Below are 18,578 nucleotides of genomic sequence, written 5' to 3'. Positions count from 1 at the left end.
GAAAATATTTTGTGGACTGATGAAACTAAGGTTGAACTGTTTTGGAAGAACGCGCAGCAGTACGTATGGTGTAAAAAGGGCACCGCATACCAACATAAAAACATCATGTGGAGAGAGCTCATCCTTTGCAAGATAATGGGGCTGCTTTGCAAATCTATTAATCTGTCCAATGTCAGAAGTTTTTGCAGTTTGGTTTCAATAAACAGTCTTTTCACACTTGGTAGAAGTTTAGAGTTCACATATACAGTTTACTTTTTCTCTTTGTTATAAGCAAACTCACAAAATAGACAATCACCCTGTCTAAACACATTCAATATAAGTTTAATAGAAAACAGCTGTTTAAGTGAGTGTGTCTCACAGGTGATTGGGCAGTCATGGAAGATTAACCTCCCATCAGAGGGCAGATTAAGAGCTCAAAAGTAAAATGCTGAAACCACAAAAGCTGATGGCCGGTGAGAATCGTCTCTCAGCTACAATAAAACTCACCCCACTGAAACAGACAGACAGAAAGAGAGAGAGAGAGAGAAAGAGATGTGCAACTGTGGATAGGTAGAGAGGTGAACAAGAGGAATTAACACTTTTCCATTTCCTCCTCTCATCTGTCCACATTACTGCTGCTAAGTGATATTCTGAACGTCTCATTCCCCCTCAGGGCCCATCTGAGTCTGCGTGTGTATAGATGGCTGCCGAGTAGCTCACTTACGATAATGATAATGACGATATTAATCATCTTTGGGAGAGCTATTGAGGAGGTGATTATTGACAGACAGCAGCACATATCCCAGAGCCACACACCGAATGAGTGAGTGTGTGTGTGTGTGTGTGTGTGTGTGTGTGTGAGATTCTGCCTCTTATCTCGCCTAACACAGTAAAATGAGACGATTAAGAGTGTTTGCTTATCTGAATAAAACAAGACATTACAAATCGGCGGGTGTCTTGAGTGTTTGTTTGTTGATATGAGTTTGGTTTTGTAATTGCGGATGTGTAGGAAGTCAATGACTCCATCTGTTAGACAAAAGACAAACACTTTAAACAAGATGTCTGAGGAGTGAGGTTTGTGTATGTGTGTATGTAGGCTGTGTACAGAAAAATCAGAAACACACATATGCAGACCAATTTAATTATTATACAGATGACGATTAGCTATAGTAGCAATAGTCACCTTAAAGGGATAGTTCACCCAAAAATTTTAATTCTCTCATCATTTACTCGCCCTCATGCCATCCCAGATGTGTATGACTTTCTTACTTCTTCTGAACACAAATGAAGATTTTTAGAAAAATATTTCAGCTCTGTAGGTCCATACAATGAAAGTGAATGGTGAGCAGACCTTTCATTCTCCCAAAAAAAAATAAAAAAAAAATAAATAAAAATCACATAAGGCAGCATAAAAGTAATCGATATGGTGAAATCCATGTATTTTACTATAAATCTCCACTTTCACTTTTACACATTCTGAAAGTGAAAGTGGAGATTTATAGTAAAAAAAGGATTTAAATATTGATCCATTTCTCACTCAAAGCGATTGCATTGCTTTAGAAGACACATATTAAACCATTGGAGTCATATGGATTACTTTTATGCTGGCTTAATGTGATTTCTGGAGCTTCAAAAGGTCTAGTCACCATTCACTTGCATTTTATGGACCTACAGAGCTGAGATATTCGTGTAAAAATCTTCGTTTATGTTCAGCAGAAGAAATGATGAGAGAATTTTCATTTTTGGGTGAACTATTCCTTTAAAGGCCTGTTTCAACCAGGTTTGATGCTAATAAACAACACGGAAGCATTAAACAATTTCTTACAATTCCAAATTTTCAACAAGAATTCCTTAGAGATGCGTTGCTTTGTTGTAAAATCTTGTAATTCATGTTTTTTTGGGCCAAAAATTAGTATGAAGCCAAATTTTCATTATTTAATCAGTATTTTTGTCTTGTTTTCAAGTATAAAATATCTGAACATCCTTAAAACAAGATGCACTTACTTGGGAGGCAAACTGGCATACGATTTTAAGTCTTGTTTTCAGGGGGCCTGGGTAGCTCAGCGAGTAAAGACACTGACTACCACCTCTGGAGTCACAAGTTCGAATCCAGGGCATGCTGAGTGACTCCAGCCAGGTCTCCTAAGCAACCAAATTAGCCCAGTTGCTAGGGAGGGTTGAGCCACATGGGGTAACCTCCTTGTGGTCGCTATAATGTGGTTCACTCTCGGTGGGGTGCGTGGTGAGTTGTGCGTGGATGCCGCAGTGATGGAGTGAAGCCTCCGCGGTAACGCGCTCAACAAGCCACGTGTTAAGATGCGAGGATTGACGGTCTCAGACGCAGAGGTAACTGAGATTCGTCCTCCGCCACCCGGATTGAGGCGAGTCACTACGCCACCACGAGGACTTAGAGCACATTGGGAATTGGGCATACCAAATTGGGGAGAAATCTGAGGTTTATGCTTAAGAAAACTATTTGCCAATTGGGTAAATAATAATAATAATAATTAGTGTTTTCCCTTAGAATTAAGTTTATTTTTCAGTCCATGTATGCTGTGTTCCTTAAATTTTTGTTTCTAAACAAAAATAGCTTATGCCTATAGCTTTTGCCTATTTCTTTTTAAAAAGGAAAAAAAAAAAAAGTTCAAAGCATAATTAATATTTTGCTGGGCTTTTGATTCCACGCATTTGAAATATGGATATTAAACAATAGTTGACTTCTAAAGACAATTTTTGTATTGTCTAATCAATCGTTAAAAATAATGTAAAGTATTTGAATTATTGTAATTACGTATATTTATTATATATTAGAAATTATATTAAAATATTAAAAATATTATATCAAATTATCTTTATTTGTAGGCATTTCCCAACAAATACTGATATGCAATTAATTCGATGAATTAATTGGCAAAAAAATTTATCGAGTGACAGCCCTTTGGTTTTCAATTTGAAACAAAAAACGTTACGCAATGAATGTAAACATACCTTTTTCTTACCCTATTAGTAAATAGCAAATGTATCTTGTTTTAAGGATGTTTAGATATTTTTACTGAAAAAGATGACAAAAATACTGATTAAGAAATTGTTAGTTCTTTTTTTTTTTCTTTCAATGTAATTGGTTGTCTTGATGCAAAACAGTCAAATCAAGTACAAATTGGATAATTGCACCCTTTAGAGCGACACACATTAACTCCTCTCTCTATTAGTTTCACACAGAGTAATAAACTGCAGAACTGTCATGCTCTACCTCAGGAATCATTATGATTTCTCAACTTTACCCGACAGCATTAGAGAGATGAAATCCAATTTAACACACAAACCACTGCCTGAAGATATTAACACACATAGACAGACATACATGTATAATATATATATATATATATATATATATATATATATATATATATATATACACACACACACACATACACACAATTTGTGTAATTGAAGCACAACAGTGGTTTTCTAAGGGGAATGTTTCAATGATGCCCAATACACAGGACAGAGACAGTACATATACACACAAGATGAAAGACAAAGACATTTTTTGAAAGTCCTTTAGAGATTTCAAGTCCATTCAATAAAGAACACACCCACCTTGTCACTGTTCTTGTACTTCTCCCAACTTTTCAGCATTTTTAGCCATTTTGTTGTTCTCTCCACTTCCAGATGCTTTTGCTAAGCGCAGGAATTACAAACAGAATATATTCAATAAAAATGACAAAAACTCGCCGCAATGTTTACCATGTGCCTTTAAATCAACACTTTTGTGGTCTAAAGGTCTGATTATACTGCAAACTGTTTATGCTGTTTTAGATTAACAGCCTTATTAAAGGTTTTGTGGTCACCCAGATACAAACACCCAAAACATTTTAAATATCTTCACTCTTTTTCCTTCTACAGGAGCAGATAATGGCCTCTGAAGCAGCAAAGTTACTCTGTTACTACAATTTAGCATTTATTATCACTTTAAAACTTGACATTAAGTGTTCTTGGCCAAGATTAAAGATTTTTAACATTTGAATTGTGCGTGTATAGCCCCAAAAAGGGCACTTAAGACACAAAAGTCACACTTAAAGATGTCTGAATGTCATTGCATTAGATGGCAAAATATGAAACCAAGTGGCATCTGCAAACAAATAATGCTAGAGCTTTTTGCAAAACTAACTTCACTTTTCTCAGCAAGCTTTGTAATTCTGGTGTCCAGCTGGTGTCAAGGTTAATGAATGCATGAAGTTCACAGAGGTCATCACATTAACCATGAACACATTCTACAAACATCTGACAACCAGAAAGTGTCTAGATATGTTTTGCTTGAAAAGTGTGCTTATGTGCTTTCTTTAAAATAAATGGCACTTGATTTGATATTCTGTTTGCTAAAAAAAAAAACAAAAAAAAAAACAATTCATATATTTTAAAGGTGCTGCAAGTGATTTATTTATGAAATTACACTCAGAAAACATTTCTATTACCTGTCAGAATAAGAAATAGGCTTTGTACACACCGCACCTGAATGTGGTTCAGATCTGAGTTTTTTGTAAGGTCTTTTGAAATTTGAAATGTAGCCCATTTCAGATACTGGTCTGAACAGCCGATGCTCCTAAACTGACTCGCATGTGTATAACAAACCCTGCCATGTTCATCATTATAATATGTACAATTTAATTATAATGAACATTTAACTAGCCATAATTTTTGTTTTTAACGCGGATAGGACACTTAATGCCTATGTATCTAATAATACCGTAGCCTATATCAGCAAGTGATGGAGAAAGACCATCTTGATAAATAATGTAGGCTATTAGGGGGCCTGGGTAGCACAGTGAGTAAAGACGCTGACTACCACCCCTGGAGTCGCAAGTTCGAATCCAGGGCGTGCTGAGTGACTCCAGCCAGGTCTCCTAAGCAATCAAATTGGCCCGGTTGCTAGAGAGGGTAGAGTCACATGGGGTAACCTCCTCGTGGTCACTATAATGTGTGGTTCTCGCTCTCAGTGGGCCGCGTGGTGAGTTGTGCATGGATGCTGCGGAGAATAGCGCGAAGCCTCCGCACACGCTATGTCTCCGTGGTAACGCACTCAACAAGCCACGTGATAAGATGCACGGATTGACGGTCTAAGATGCAGAGGCAACTGAGATTCGTCCTCCTCCACCCAGACTGAGGCGAGTCACTACGCAACCACGAGGACTTAGAGCGCATTGGGAATTGGGCATTCCAAATTGGGGAGAAAATAAAAAAAAATGCAATAAAAATAATGTAGGCTAATTCTATTTTTTTTGTTTAAGTCATTTGCAGTCTTTATAATTTAATTACCATCAAAGCTCAATAATGTATAGTATTAATTATGTGTGAAACACCATAAAATCAATGGTAAGAAGAGTTATCTATAATTATTTCAGATTTGACTGGCTTGCATTTGCGTTTTGATTCAGTTTGAGAAATATAGCCCAGAAACTGTGTTTTCTGTGCGAGTGACGCAAGTGAAGGGCACTGTTACATAAATCTACCTCTGTATCTTTACATGCACTTATTTTACCATGTGAAATCCAAATGAATCACTGAACCCAACAGTTGTAGCCTATAATTGTATTTAACTGAATGCGTTAACTAGAAAGTTAATGACTCGCACCTAAAAGTTTTAAACCATAACAGGCATATATACACGTGGTCAATAAAGCGAACAAATGACAAATGTTGAGTTAGATGTAAAAATCACATTAAATCAGACCTGGCTGTTCACACTGAAGGCACATTGGAAAAAAATCAGATACGTGTCTCACTTATAAAAGTAGCCCAGATCGGATAAAAAATAAATAATAATAAAAAATTTAAAAAGGGCTTTCGGCAGTTCACACTGTCATCCAATGAACTGATCTGTGTCACATGTGAGTGAAGAATTCAGATTTGGGCCATATTTAGTTGTGGTGTGAACGTAGCCTTAGGCAGCATCCACTTTAATCTCGATACATTTGAAAATGGCGTTTTCATTTTTTGAAATGCTCTCTGTTCACACTATCATTTTCAAGCGTTTTCCAAAAGTTGCTCGTCCAGATTAACATGTATGAAAATGCTTAAGGGCACGTACACACTAGGAAAAGCTCAGAAGGAGCGTTGGCACCGGTGAAAATTATATGGACTAAAACTAATAATATTTAGTACATATAAGTACATTTCCAATAAAAATGCACACTTTGTCCCACTGAAATGCCCACTTGACAGTAAAGCATTGATTTTGAAATTTTGTAAACATACTGATATTACAAAAGTAATCTGTAAAACGTTAACACCTTTATGTTGGGCTAAATTCAAATACTTTGACAGTGGGATAGAAATACAGCCATCTGAAGACAAACAAAGCCTTTTTTAAAGTAGTTTAATCACCAACACTGATTTTCATTGAGGTTTTAAACAAAAAGATCAATGCCGAACCCAGCACGCGCTTCTTGCAGCGCTGTTTATGGGTGTGTTCTATTCTGAAGTGATCATCCTTATGCCCTATTCCCCTCAAAGACTATACCATCCACTGCGAGAGCTTTGAAAGGCTAAAAGGTGTAGGGCTGAAAAAAAGGGTCATTTGGAACTCCCTTTTTGAGTAAAGCGATCTTACAGCATGACTATCATGATTATTCTCCCCTGAAAGTGCCCTTCGGTGGGTGAGTTATGGAACGCCGTCTATGATGATCTGTGCAGCTGAGAGCTCAAGACCGGTCCACGTGCTCTGCGCTGATCTGTCCACTGAGCCACGGTGACTGATCCAGGTAGAGCTGTTTTGTTTTCGTTTCTGTAACATTTGCCTTTTGATATTTCTCATACGCAACAAAAAAACCACAGCGCAAAATCAGAGAGTCGGCCAACTTTGTAGTCACACCACTGCAACCTCTTGCAAAGTTTAATCGCACTGTTATGAGAATTGGTCGCAAAATGCGAAGATTTAGTCACAGAATGGAGCCCTGATGTACCAGTAAACACTGAAACTGTTCTCCAGGCTCTGTCTCCAATTAATTTTTAGCCTGACAGAGAAAGATAATAGAGGACAGGGAATGAATACACCGCATGTTTGAGCTTGTCCGCCATGTTTTTCGATTAAATAGCACAGCTAGTCCTGCCTCTCCTAGATTCTCACTGGTCAATGGATGCCTACACCAGAGTGTGTTGCAGCAAAAGTTGAAATGTTCTCAACTTTTAGTCGCATGATGGAGCTTCACTATGGGAAACCCTTGCGTTTTCCCATTCCGTTTTTTCCGATGAACCATCCCCTTTGAAATCAATGCATTCGCAGCATTCTCTGACGCAGCGCTAACTCTATTGTGTAGGGTCCCTAAATCCCCTTAATGCACATTCCATCTGAAAAGCAACTGTCCTTTGTTCCGTCGCCAGGAAGATATTCAGAGCAAACTTCACGTCACCTTTGAAGGAATGCAATGTAAAGGTTGTACAAAGTAACATTTATCTATAACAATGCTATCAAAGCTAATAGCAGGCACAACAACGGTACTACATCATGGGCCGCCATCTTGATTGTTTTGGGTTGAAGGGATCACATGACTGAGTTACATGACAATACATCATCGTTTTTCAATATCTCCATTTTCCCTGTCCACACTACAACACGAAGACAGCACTTTCAAATTTATCCACTTGAAAGAGTGTTTTCGAAACGCCGTCTCAGTGTGGATGAAGGCCAAAGCATACAGAAAAAGACTTTGAAACACTTTCTGCCTGTCAATCATTCTGCGCATTCACCAGACATTCCATATATTGGCAAAAGTCTCGTGGAAGTTCTAGAATGGCTAACATCACTCACAGCACCTTTAAGCGTTGCCTCTGTACATTTTACAGTTCTGAATTCTAGCTTAATTTCTATCAGTTCTTAATTTCAAGCTGTTTGTTCATTCCTGCTTGTGAAGTCCTCTAAAAATGATTCACAACGGACTTTGTTAAAAATCTTTTTAAAAGTGTCAGCTGAATAAAACCATTTCCTCAAGGAAACATATGGGATTGTAATGTTTTTTGACAGCAATGATATGTCCTTGTACAATTTCTTTCAGATTAAAAAAAAAAAAAAAAAAAGAATTTGGACATGTTTTCACAGAGTTTCAGGCTATCAAATACTTTCAGCTCAAGTTTAACAGTTTAACACAGTTCTGATGCCACAGACACAAGCACAGGACTGGGCTCACCTTCTCCTCCACTATGTCATATGCTGGAAGCTCATTCTCGCTGAAAAAGACAAAATAAACACACATGGTTACAAACAGGAATACAATGAGTACACAAACACACACAAACACGTTTGCAAAGCAATCTAAACGAGCTACACTAATTACTGTAGATTAACCCTACACCTAAAAGAAAACTTTTTACATTTTTAGCATTAAAACATATTGTCGATGTATAAATAGTGTTTCCAATTGAGTATGTCCATAGACATCACCAAAGGGAGATTTTTCAGATTTAGCAAGCTTCTAGGGACAATTCTGTGCCTAAAGTAAACCCACACACATTCAAAAGTTGAGTTAGAAAGGTTCACAATGTCAACAAAGAGTTTTACTTAGGCTACAACTGACAAATAGACATTCATGGTCTCAAAAATGATGCTTTAAATATGGCTGAATGTCTGGCCACTGTTCAGAAAACTCGATGGCTGCACAGGGAGAGAAACAGAAGTAACCATTATTCAAAAACTGGTTAGGTTGTTGACGTAAAATCTGAGTTCCAGCAAACTGTTTGAATATATTACTGAAAAAGGGAATTACTTTGTTCCACAGGAAGTACACTCTCTGGATAAATAAACATCACTATGGGTAAACATGTCCCCGTGACCCCCACCCCTGAAACTGTTCAAAGTGCGAGATCTCAGTCAGCTACACAAACAGGAAATTACCATTTCCATGGCTGCCATTTCAGATCTGATTTGGGAAATACACAAATATTGGGTAAAATAGTTCATTTTCAATAAGATTAAACTATATGAATTATACTTTTTGAATACTGAATAATATAGATAATGATCCATCTGTCTATCTGTCTGCCTGTCTGTCTAACTATGCTTTTCTATCTCTCCTTTTCTGTCTTTTTTGCATTCTTTTTTTCTTTTATTCTCTCTCTGTAATTATAACTGTAATTATAGCCTGCTGATCTGCCAGCCATATGTGGCACCCTATAAATATCCAACAGTACAGTGCTGTTTAAGGGGCCTGGGTGAGCCACAAACCTCCCCGCCAGGACGAAAAGAGAAGACAGGAGAGGGCAAGAGGAGCAGACAGAGATCAAGATAAGAGCTGTAAAGTTCTCTGCTGGGTTTCTTCAGTATCTAAAGTCTCTTACTGCAGGAAGCCGAAGCGGTCCACCACTTTATACAGATCATAATTGGCCTCCTCCCATGACTCCACCTTGGCACTTTCTTTACCCTGAAAGCACAATGAACACAAAACAGTAAATATGCAGTGTTTCCCTTATATGCATTCAGCAGTGACGCAACGGCGCTGCTAAATTATGAGCGCCACTGCTGAAATTTTACATGGCTCATTAATATCCTTGCCGCAACGTTACGCTTGCTAGATCTGTTTGGATCGGGCTGCGGACAGCAGGGAAAAAACAATACTATGGTTCTCCTTCCATTTATTTATTTTTTGGCAAAATTTCAGGCCACCGAGGCAAATGTAATGATCATCTTGAGGTTGGCGCTTTATACACGCTAAATATGCTTCTCATCTGCAACGTGATATTTCTGCATTGCGATTGAAGCCTGGTTTTCGCGTGAGTTTGGAGCAAGCCATCATGGAACTACTCGCGCCAATGATCTGCTCTACTCTGTAGCGCACGGAACAGGACCATTGGCTTTCCTCGATATCACGGCGCAGACCACAAAACTAAATGTAACCCATTTGAAATATAGTGCGAATTTTCGAGTTTAAAGCGCTATGTAAGAAGTCAAACCTTTCAAACGATGGATAGCCCCGACATGCTAAATAGCACCGAGGAGGAAAAGAGCAACGCAGTGCATTTGTCAAAATAAGGGGGTTGTTTAAATTACAAATAATCGTCTTTAATAAAATTTAAGAATTTAAGTATTATATCTATAATAATACTAAGGTCGTCTTAAGCTATTCCTCCACTGACGCACGTAAATAAGGGTCTGGCGTAGCGGGTTCGTGGGCGTTCGCACAACAGCACCGCTGCTGAAAAAAACCTAGGGGAAACACTTAAGTGGATCAGTCCAGACACAGTTCTAGTGTGTTTATGTATATGTGTGGAGTTGCTGAAGGCTTGAATTCTCAAACCGCATGGCTTCGCTGCACAGTGAACTTCATACATATTTAAGGCAGGTAATGGAAGGGTGGGCAGTGTGTGGACAGAGTGTCAGCTGCTCTTTTCAAACGTCACATATATAGAGAGAGACACCTGGGGCAGAGACAGGTTAACCTTGCATGTGTTTATGAAAGGAGAGAGAAATATGGGCAGAATGCTCACCACACGTTTGTGCATCAGCCCATTCCTGTGTATAACAACTGAATTTCCACAGAAATGCCACACTCACACATTTTTTTTGGTGGCTTGCAAGACAGACAGAGAGAAAATAATTGAAGAAACACTGTTCTTTGGATCAGTGTGTGAGTTATACAATGAATTTTGAGGGAACAACTAACGGTGAGTAATTTTTTTGTCTTGTGAAACCAACATTGCCTTTTGGTGCCCCTTGTACAGTCAGCTAACATCAACTATATAAAGACTATTTAAACAATATGTAAGTGATATAGGTTGGTTGTGATGTATAAATCAATAATAAAGTGATGAATGATCTCGACATGGCACAAGTTGATAGGTCCTTTAAACATGTAGGGATCTTTTTTCGTGACAGCTCTATGTGCAGCGCTATGCACAGTGACTGTACAGTCTTATCCAATTTTATCCAATTCTAAGCACAATTTTTGTACCAATACAACACGCAAGTGGGCGTGAGTGGGAGTGCTTGTGCTATCTATGGGTGTATGTGCGCAAATGTGTTTTGTATGTTAATGAAGTGCCACAAATCGCAATTTGCTGTATTCCTGAGAAATAGGTCATTGTGCTAAGACGGCTGAGAACCACGTCTATTCTCAGCGCAAAGTTTAAACTCAGTTCCAGCGTTTGCAGTTTGGGGATTCCACCAGCAGATAATATCAAAGAGATATGGATAACTTAATACTAGCCATGATGTGTTTATGTTAGTTGATCAATATGATTAATTATACTTGCATTCTTTATAATTTAACACAGCCTACATCCAATTAATTCTGACAAGCACATTTTCCATGCGTATATATAATGAGCATGTAACTGTCATGGAAGTATGCCTAATATTTAAAAAGGATGTAGAAATGTAAACACAAAAGTATGTAAGACACAAATTGTCCATGTTTTTTTTTTTTTTTTTTTTTTTTATTATTCTTTTAAAGCATTGCATACAACTAGTGTTGCAAATTTTATGAAATTTAATAGACAGTCTTTTCTCAATCGGCTGGCATGATTACTGAATGCATGTGTGCTGAAATTGATAAATCGACAATTCATAAGCTTAATCGATCAAATTATTAACAACGAATAATCATGCATAGATTATTCATTAACATCCCTACATACAATCCATTTACACAACCATTTCTTATGAACTGGCTGTTTTCATGTATATAGGCGGTGCTTGAAAGGAAATAGAAAATATAACAAGACACAGATGGTGGAATAACTGGAGTACTTGACTAAACCTATGCACACTTTTTCGCCAACCCACTTAAGCCTAAAACTTAGAGCATGCTTACAAAAAAATATCAAAACTTCATGGCCATGTCCACTTACTTTGCGCGTATCGCATAGCATTGTGCTTAAGGCTTAGCAGTCTTAAAATATGGCCTGTAATCTGTTAGCCAATTAGCTTCACATACTCTTTTGGCAGAGCTGATAAGTCCTTTTACATGTAATCAAGTCTATTTGTCTAACACTTAAATTGCCTCAGTTGTTTGCAGGTCAGCCAGTTTCACTTTCTTTCTGAAACCCTCCTCCTCCTCAGCACCACCGGTCTAGATCTGCATCAAGGGATTTGTATGTATGTCTAATTGTGCAGCAGCAGTGTAAGCAAATCTGTAGTTGTCACGACTGAACTACAGAACTTTGTTTTTTCAATGTACTGCTCGAATCTGATCCTAACAAGGAGCAGCATATGAATGCTACTGTTACCTCTTCAAGTGAAGGCAAAATCTGTTTGTGAATGTCTATTTGACGACAGGTAAAAAAATGTGCTTTGACTAACTTGAAATCTAACTTTTGTGGATACTGTAAAAAGCAGCGTTCCCTGTGGGTCGGACTACATTGGACGGTTCTTTCAGGCAACCACTGGCAGAATACATAAATTAGCACTTATGGTTACTGAAATGTAGTTTGAAAATGCTGTTGAAATGTTCAGTATGTGATATGTAATTTTAATAATAAATGATAAAATAATAGTAATTAACAACAATAATTTAAACTACGACTGGGTAAAAAAAAACAATAATAAACTTTCAGATTAAACGTGATCTTTACTTGAACATTCCTGATAACTATTTATAAAATCTCAAGATCAACCTTTTACTTTTACTTTGAAGTTTACTTTTTAGTTTTTGATTATTCTGTTAATATAGAATATACAGTACTGTGCAAACGTTTTAGGCACTTGTGAAAAATGTTGCATAGTGAGGATGTATTCAAAAATAATGCCATAAATACTTTTCATTTATCAATTAACATCATACAAAGTCCATTAAACATAAAAAAGCTAAATCAATATTCGGTGTGACCACCTTTGCCTTGAAAACAACCCCAATTCTCCTAGGTACACCTGGACACAGTTTTTCTTGGTTGTTGGCAGATAGGATGTACCAAGCTTCTTGGAGAATTCACCAAAGTTCTTCTATATATTTAGGCTGTCTCTATTGCTTCTGTCTATTTATGTAATCCCAGACTGACTCGATGTTCAGTGGGGGACTCTGTGGGGGCCATGACATCTCTTGAAGAGTGCCCTTTTCTTCTATTCTAATCTTTTCTATTTGCAAAAGTAATGTTTGGGAGTCTAAAATTAATTTTTCCTATTGACACACTAAAGCAGAAGATATAAATAATCATCTTATGACAAATGTTTTTGTGAAACATCTTAAGTGCCTAAAACTTTTGCACAGTACTGTATATCCTAATATTTTCACAATGTATCAACATAGAAGGTTCCCTTTATAATTTATAGCATAGCTTCAAGATCATTTCTTTCACATGTAAGCAAAATGGACATTAAAACTAAAGTATATCCTAATTGAATTGTGAAGTGTGTGTAAATTAGAACTCAAATCAAATCGGGAAACCTGCATTGATACACAGCCCTTATTAAACCTGTTTAGTATATATAAGGTGAAAGCATTGAGCCACTTTTTGCAATTAATTTCAATGACCAAACATTGCCCAAATTACCTGAATTCCCCTCATTTTTTAAGACCCTGCCCACAACCTTTTGTTTTAACTTCAATGGGGCTTTAAACCTTAATTAAGGGGATCAGACTACCTGCAAACCTCTGCATAATTCACACCTTGCTTTGGGTAGAATGTTGTTTGATGAATGGCACAATTTTAAATTCATACATTGAATGCATCACTTAGAAATGTAAAAAGAAAAAAAAAAAAGAAAGTTTAAGCACTTTACCCACTGACAAAATCACTTTATCCCCACAGGCCATTAAACCACTGCACCAAAACATAACTATTTATGTATGCAATACACAATGTATGCACTTTGCCTCTTTGGCAATAAAATGTATGCAAATTTAAACCTAATATTAAATCGAAAGGAAAGGAATGAAGAACGGAGGAACAGGGAAAAAATAAAGATATACAACATTTTGCACAAAAGCGTGAAGAATGAAGTAGTACAGAGAGAAGCCATGCAAAGGGCGCGCACACGCACACACACACACACACACGTTGGTGCAGCTATCCTTATGAGGACTCTCCATAGACATAATGATTTTTATACTGTACAAACCATCTATTCTATCCCCTATCCCTAACCCTACTCCTAAACCTAACCCTCACAAAAAACTTTCTGCATTTTTACATTTTCAAAAAACATTGTTTAATATGTTTTTTAAGTGATTTGAAATGTCCCCATAAACCACATTTATAGCATAATACCCTTGTAATTACCAGTTTGTAACCCTACCCCTAAACCTAACCATCTCAGATTTTTTTTTTGGCATTTTTAAATAAATAAAAAATAAATAAAAAAAAATAAAATAAAAAAAAAGCATTGTTTAGTATGTTTTTTAACCCAATTACAGGGACACTAGGGGTGTCCTCATACACCACATTTATAGCATAATACCCTTGTAATTACTAGTTTGTAATCTAAAAAAAGTCCTCGTAAGCCACAAAAACTAACACACACACACACACACACACACAGTCATATTTATTTGTCTCACTCTCTCCTGTATGTCATAGGCATAAATCTACAGTGGGATATGATAATCAGATAGCATGTCGCATTGACACGCATGGCGGTGATAATTATTTCTGCAGGTGACACACCAAGGACACACCCCTCCACCACTGTTTTCTCTCATCTCTTTCTCAATCCATCCCACCGGCTATCAATCACTATATGTACAAATATAGCCCCTTCGGATGGCACTAGTTTTCCATGGAGAGGTTTGGTTAATTTGTTTTTTCACAGACGTACTTTATAATTTCAATTCAACCTTACATATTACAAATTACATAGCAAATTACCAACTTAGAAAAAAAAAAAAAAATAATAATAATAATATATTTCTACACTTATAATCAACAACCTAAAATAAATAATTTTATATATTCCCATCATTTTTTATTCAATGACATCATTCACAATGCTTCATGGGATTGTAGTCCGTGCCCCTTATGAAAGACGGTAAGTACACAGCCTTGTATCTTTGTCTTTATGTCTGATTTTCAAATACTTTTTTGCCTCAAAATAAATTGTGATGATGTGATTCTCCTCGGAGCTGGCTGGTTTGGTTCATGGCTTACAACTCCTTTAAGAAGGATTTTATAAAAAGTCTATGGAAGAAATGAATGGGGAAAATACTTCAGGAACCCAGACGGCTAAGTGTGCGGGCTCTGTTGTGCTCTGTTGATCTCAATATTCACGATACTGCTTAATTAAATATCGTCAGCAAAATCATTGCGGTTATATGGTGAATATTCGATATATCGCCTAGCCCTAGTCTGTGCATGAAATGATAGATGTTCCATGTTAACAACTGTAAATGAAGCGTCGTTTAGAAATCTAATCCTGTCTGAATAATGCGTATGCATTTATATTTCTGACATATGATAATAACATTTGGCAGTCAAAGAATGAGTGGGCATTAAATTACATCACTTTCCAGGTTCAGTGACATTCTCACTTCCTTTTTGTTACATCCTTTTGTAAAATGCCCTATGAAAAGGTCACGCAACCCAAAAGAACACAACCCACACCTGAACATCAGCAGCTAATTAAAGTTCTATGAATTAATTTGATTCGGGTGTTTTTTTTGATGATACAATTTAATTAAACTTGAAAACACAGAATTTAGTAAAACAAATAAAACAGATTTCATATGGCCCTAACTTAAACCTACTCAAGTCAATTAATCCCCTTTAAAGCGTCACTGATAAAAATATTATAGATAAATAAAAAATAAAAAATAAAAATAAAAAAATAAGAAGAAATATTTAGATAAACTCACTAGTCGACCTCACTACCTGATTATAGCTTATGAATTTCACATATTTTTATTACTGGCCTTTGTATACATGTCTTTTTAATATTTATTTCCAATATTAGGGCATAAGTATGTAAAAAGTCTGTAAAATGGTGAAACTCAAAATCTGAAGACATATCTGGGTAATATTTCACCGCAAATTTCAAGATAAACAAAAGAGAAAATTATATTTTGCATAGGGATGCACTGATCCGATATCTGGATTGGTATCGGCTCCGATACTGAAGCTTTTAGACGGATCGGGTATCGGTCCGATGAGCCCGATCCAAATCCGATACTGTGTGTTAGTCATATTCGTTACAGTCAAGCTCCAAAAATTACATAAAAGAACCATAAAAACACCATTAAAGCAGTTAATATGACTCCTGCATTTGATTCAAAGCCACTTGAAGACGTGCGATAGCTCTGTGAATCAAAAAAGGCTGTGTTTAATAAGTAAACATATAGTATGCGCAGCGCCAGCGTGTTAGTGAATGGTGCTGCTCTGTTGACACAAACTCACGCACAGGCTGGTGATGCACTCGCGGCTATTGTTAGTCTTCACAGCGGTGCGCAATATTTGAGCGCTACTCAAGAACATCATCTCAGATGTAGATGCTCTATTGTTCGGTTCACTTATAATATGCATTTAGAACGGCACTGGAGGTGCATTTTACCAGAATTTGAATAAGAAGCGAATTAAACTACTGTGAACTTGCCTAAAAACAGACACATACAGGACTTCCTGGAGAGTTCAGAATGTCAAAATAAAAGCCTGAGGGTTTAAAAAGTGCACAATTTAAATATATTACTGTTGTATTTAAAATTAAAAGTCAATAATAATAATATTAATAACAAATTATTATTATTATTATTATTGTCATCATTAGTATTAGTTTACAATTTATAACAATATTTAAGTTGAATGGGTTCCAAAAAATAACTGTGTGAATGAAAAGTGGACTGATGTCTTACAACTAAATTGAACAAAAAAGAGATCTGAATCCTTTAAAGTCCAGATGCAAGTTGAAACATTTATAAAAAAAAAAAAAAAAAAAAAAAAAAGGCAAAAATAAAACACTGGTTTCTTTTGAATTGAAGACTGGAATTACTGTTAATTTTGCTGCTACATTATCCAGTATACTAGTTAATAATACAGTGTTTCTTAATAAGCTATACATTTATATTGAAATAATGTGCAGTTAGAGGTTTGTGTTTCTTTACATATTAAAGAGTACTCCCAATTAGTTCCACACAATAATGTAAAGATATTCTAAACTGATTATGCAAAAAAAACAACACTGGTATCGGCTTGGGATCGGTATCGGCCGATACTGGGATTTCCGATATCGGAATCGGAAGAGAAAAAGTGGTATGGGTGCATCCCTAATCTTGCATTAAGAAAATTAAGTCTATTTTTAGCACAATATTTTGTTTTTTAATTGTGACATTATTTTCATGACAAAAAAAAAAAAACAACAACAAAAAAAAAAACCTGCAAATGTTAATACTATACTATTTATTTTGATTTTGAGGTAAAATGCGAACTGGATATTTCTTGATGAGAATCACCTAAAAGAGGAAAAAAAGTTAATGTTGGAGAAAGGAAAACAAAATGAAGGCATAAAAATGACAGAGTGTGGTTGTGCTTTTTTGATCTGAAAGGAGAATCCCAATGTAAGGGAGCTTATCCCAATTCAATTAACAGACACATTCCAGAGTCACAGCCCCCAATGAGAGCTCAGATTATACTCAATTAACACCACCAATTTACAAACTGGTCACGAGCGAGAGACACAAATGAAGACACATCATGAGGAAATATATGAGACATATATAAGACTTTACGTGTGCTTTAACTGAAAACAGACAGTAATCAGGTCAACTTGTAAAGCATGAGTATGTAACGTTGATTATCTTTATCTAATAGGTCTAATTTCACTCTCAGAGACAAGAATGTCTCTTCCTTCCCAGATTCCCAGTGTACATCATTGAGACGTCTGTGAAAGCCCATCATCTGGACAGCACTGAGTTCTATTTGAAGCTTAATTTTTAAGCAAGTATGGCACTCAAGGCTGTGATATATTGTCAATAGTCACAGCCAAAAAGGATCCGATACATGTACATTTTAAATTATAACAACATTCAGTCACATGACTCGTTGAGGCAGTCAAATGACTTTTTTGATGCGCATCTAGGAATTTATTCAGTTAATGCGTTTCCGTCTCAGTTTATGAGCATGTCCTCTTATCAAATACAAAAACTCTCGTCCTTAAGCGAGCACATTTTTTATGCGCATTTCAGATATTGTATTTGCATCTTGGTGTTTCCATTCAGCATTTTTATGCGATATCCCAAAATTTGCATAAAAGTATGTAAATGAAAACAGTTTCTGATGGAAGGATGTGTTTGGTTGGATCTGAGCATGTGTTTCTTGTGTTTTGTGTATCTTGTCTGTTCTGTTTGTGTTTCTCTTGGAAAGTGGGTAGGAGGGTATTTGGACGGAGTGTGAATGGCAGCTGTTTTCTCTCACCTTGTCATATTTGGTGAGTATTTCAGCTCGCTCCTGTTCCAACTTCACTGCAGCATCCTGCTCTGAGTCAGACGCTTAAGAGAAAGAGACAGATAGGGAGATATATTAGCCACAATTTTCAAAGTCCAATATGTGAATCATCTCTCTAATAAGCCTGCTCTAGGGATATTAAGAGAAAAGATGATGTACCGCACACACACACACACACACACACACACTCTTTTCTAATGGCTGGGGCATAGCAACAAGTGGCTTTTCAAATAGGACTGAGCAAGTAT

At 36.6% G+C, this 18,578-nt stretch overlaps 1 protein-coding gene across 5 annotated transcripts in view; it reads right to left on the bottom strand.

Moving 5' to 3' along the window:
- The window catches only part of LOC127435406 (USP6 N-terminal-like protein), an 89,226-nt gene that overhangs the window by 26,094 nt on the left and 44,554 nt on the right, over nt 1-18,578 (bottom strand). For all 5 annotated transcript variants that reach the window (XM_051688870.1, XM_051688867.1, XM_051688869.1 and 2 more), the window contains 4 exons: nt 18,301-18,374; nt 9,310-9,392; nt 8,163-8,202; nt 3,580-3,660 (listed from right to left, as the gene is read on the bottom strand). In XM_051688870.1, coding sequence (XP_051544830.1) covers nt 3,580-3,660; nt 8,163-8,202; nt 9,310-9,392; nt 18,301-18,374 — 278 coding nt within the window. The remainder of the gene's footprint in view (nt 1-3,579; nt 3,661-8,162; nt 8,203-9,309; nt 9,393-18,300; nt 18,375-18,578) is intronic.

Source organism: Myxocyprinus asiaticus, chromosome 45 (genome assembly GCF_019703515.2).
Source record: "Myxocyprinus asiaticus isolate MX2 ecotype Aquarium Trade chromosome 45, UBuf_Myxa_2, whole genome shotgun sequence".
Taxonomy (NCBI): Eukaryota; Metazoa; Chordata; class Actinopteri; order Cypriniformes; family Catostomidae; genus Myxocyprinus; species Myxocyprinus asiaticus.
The sequence above is the reverse complement of the archived record's forward strand: the minus strand, read 5'-3'. Positions and strand labels throughout refer to the sequence as shown.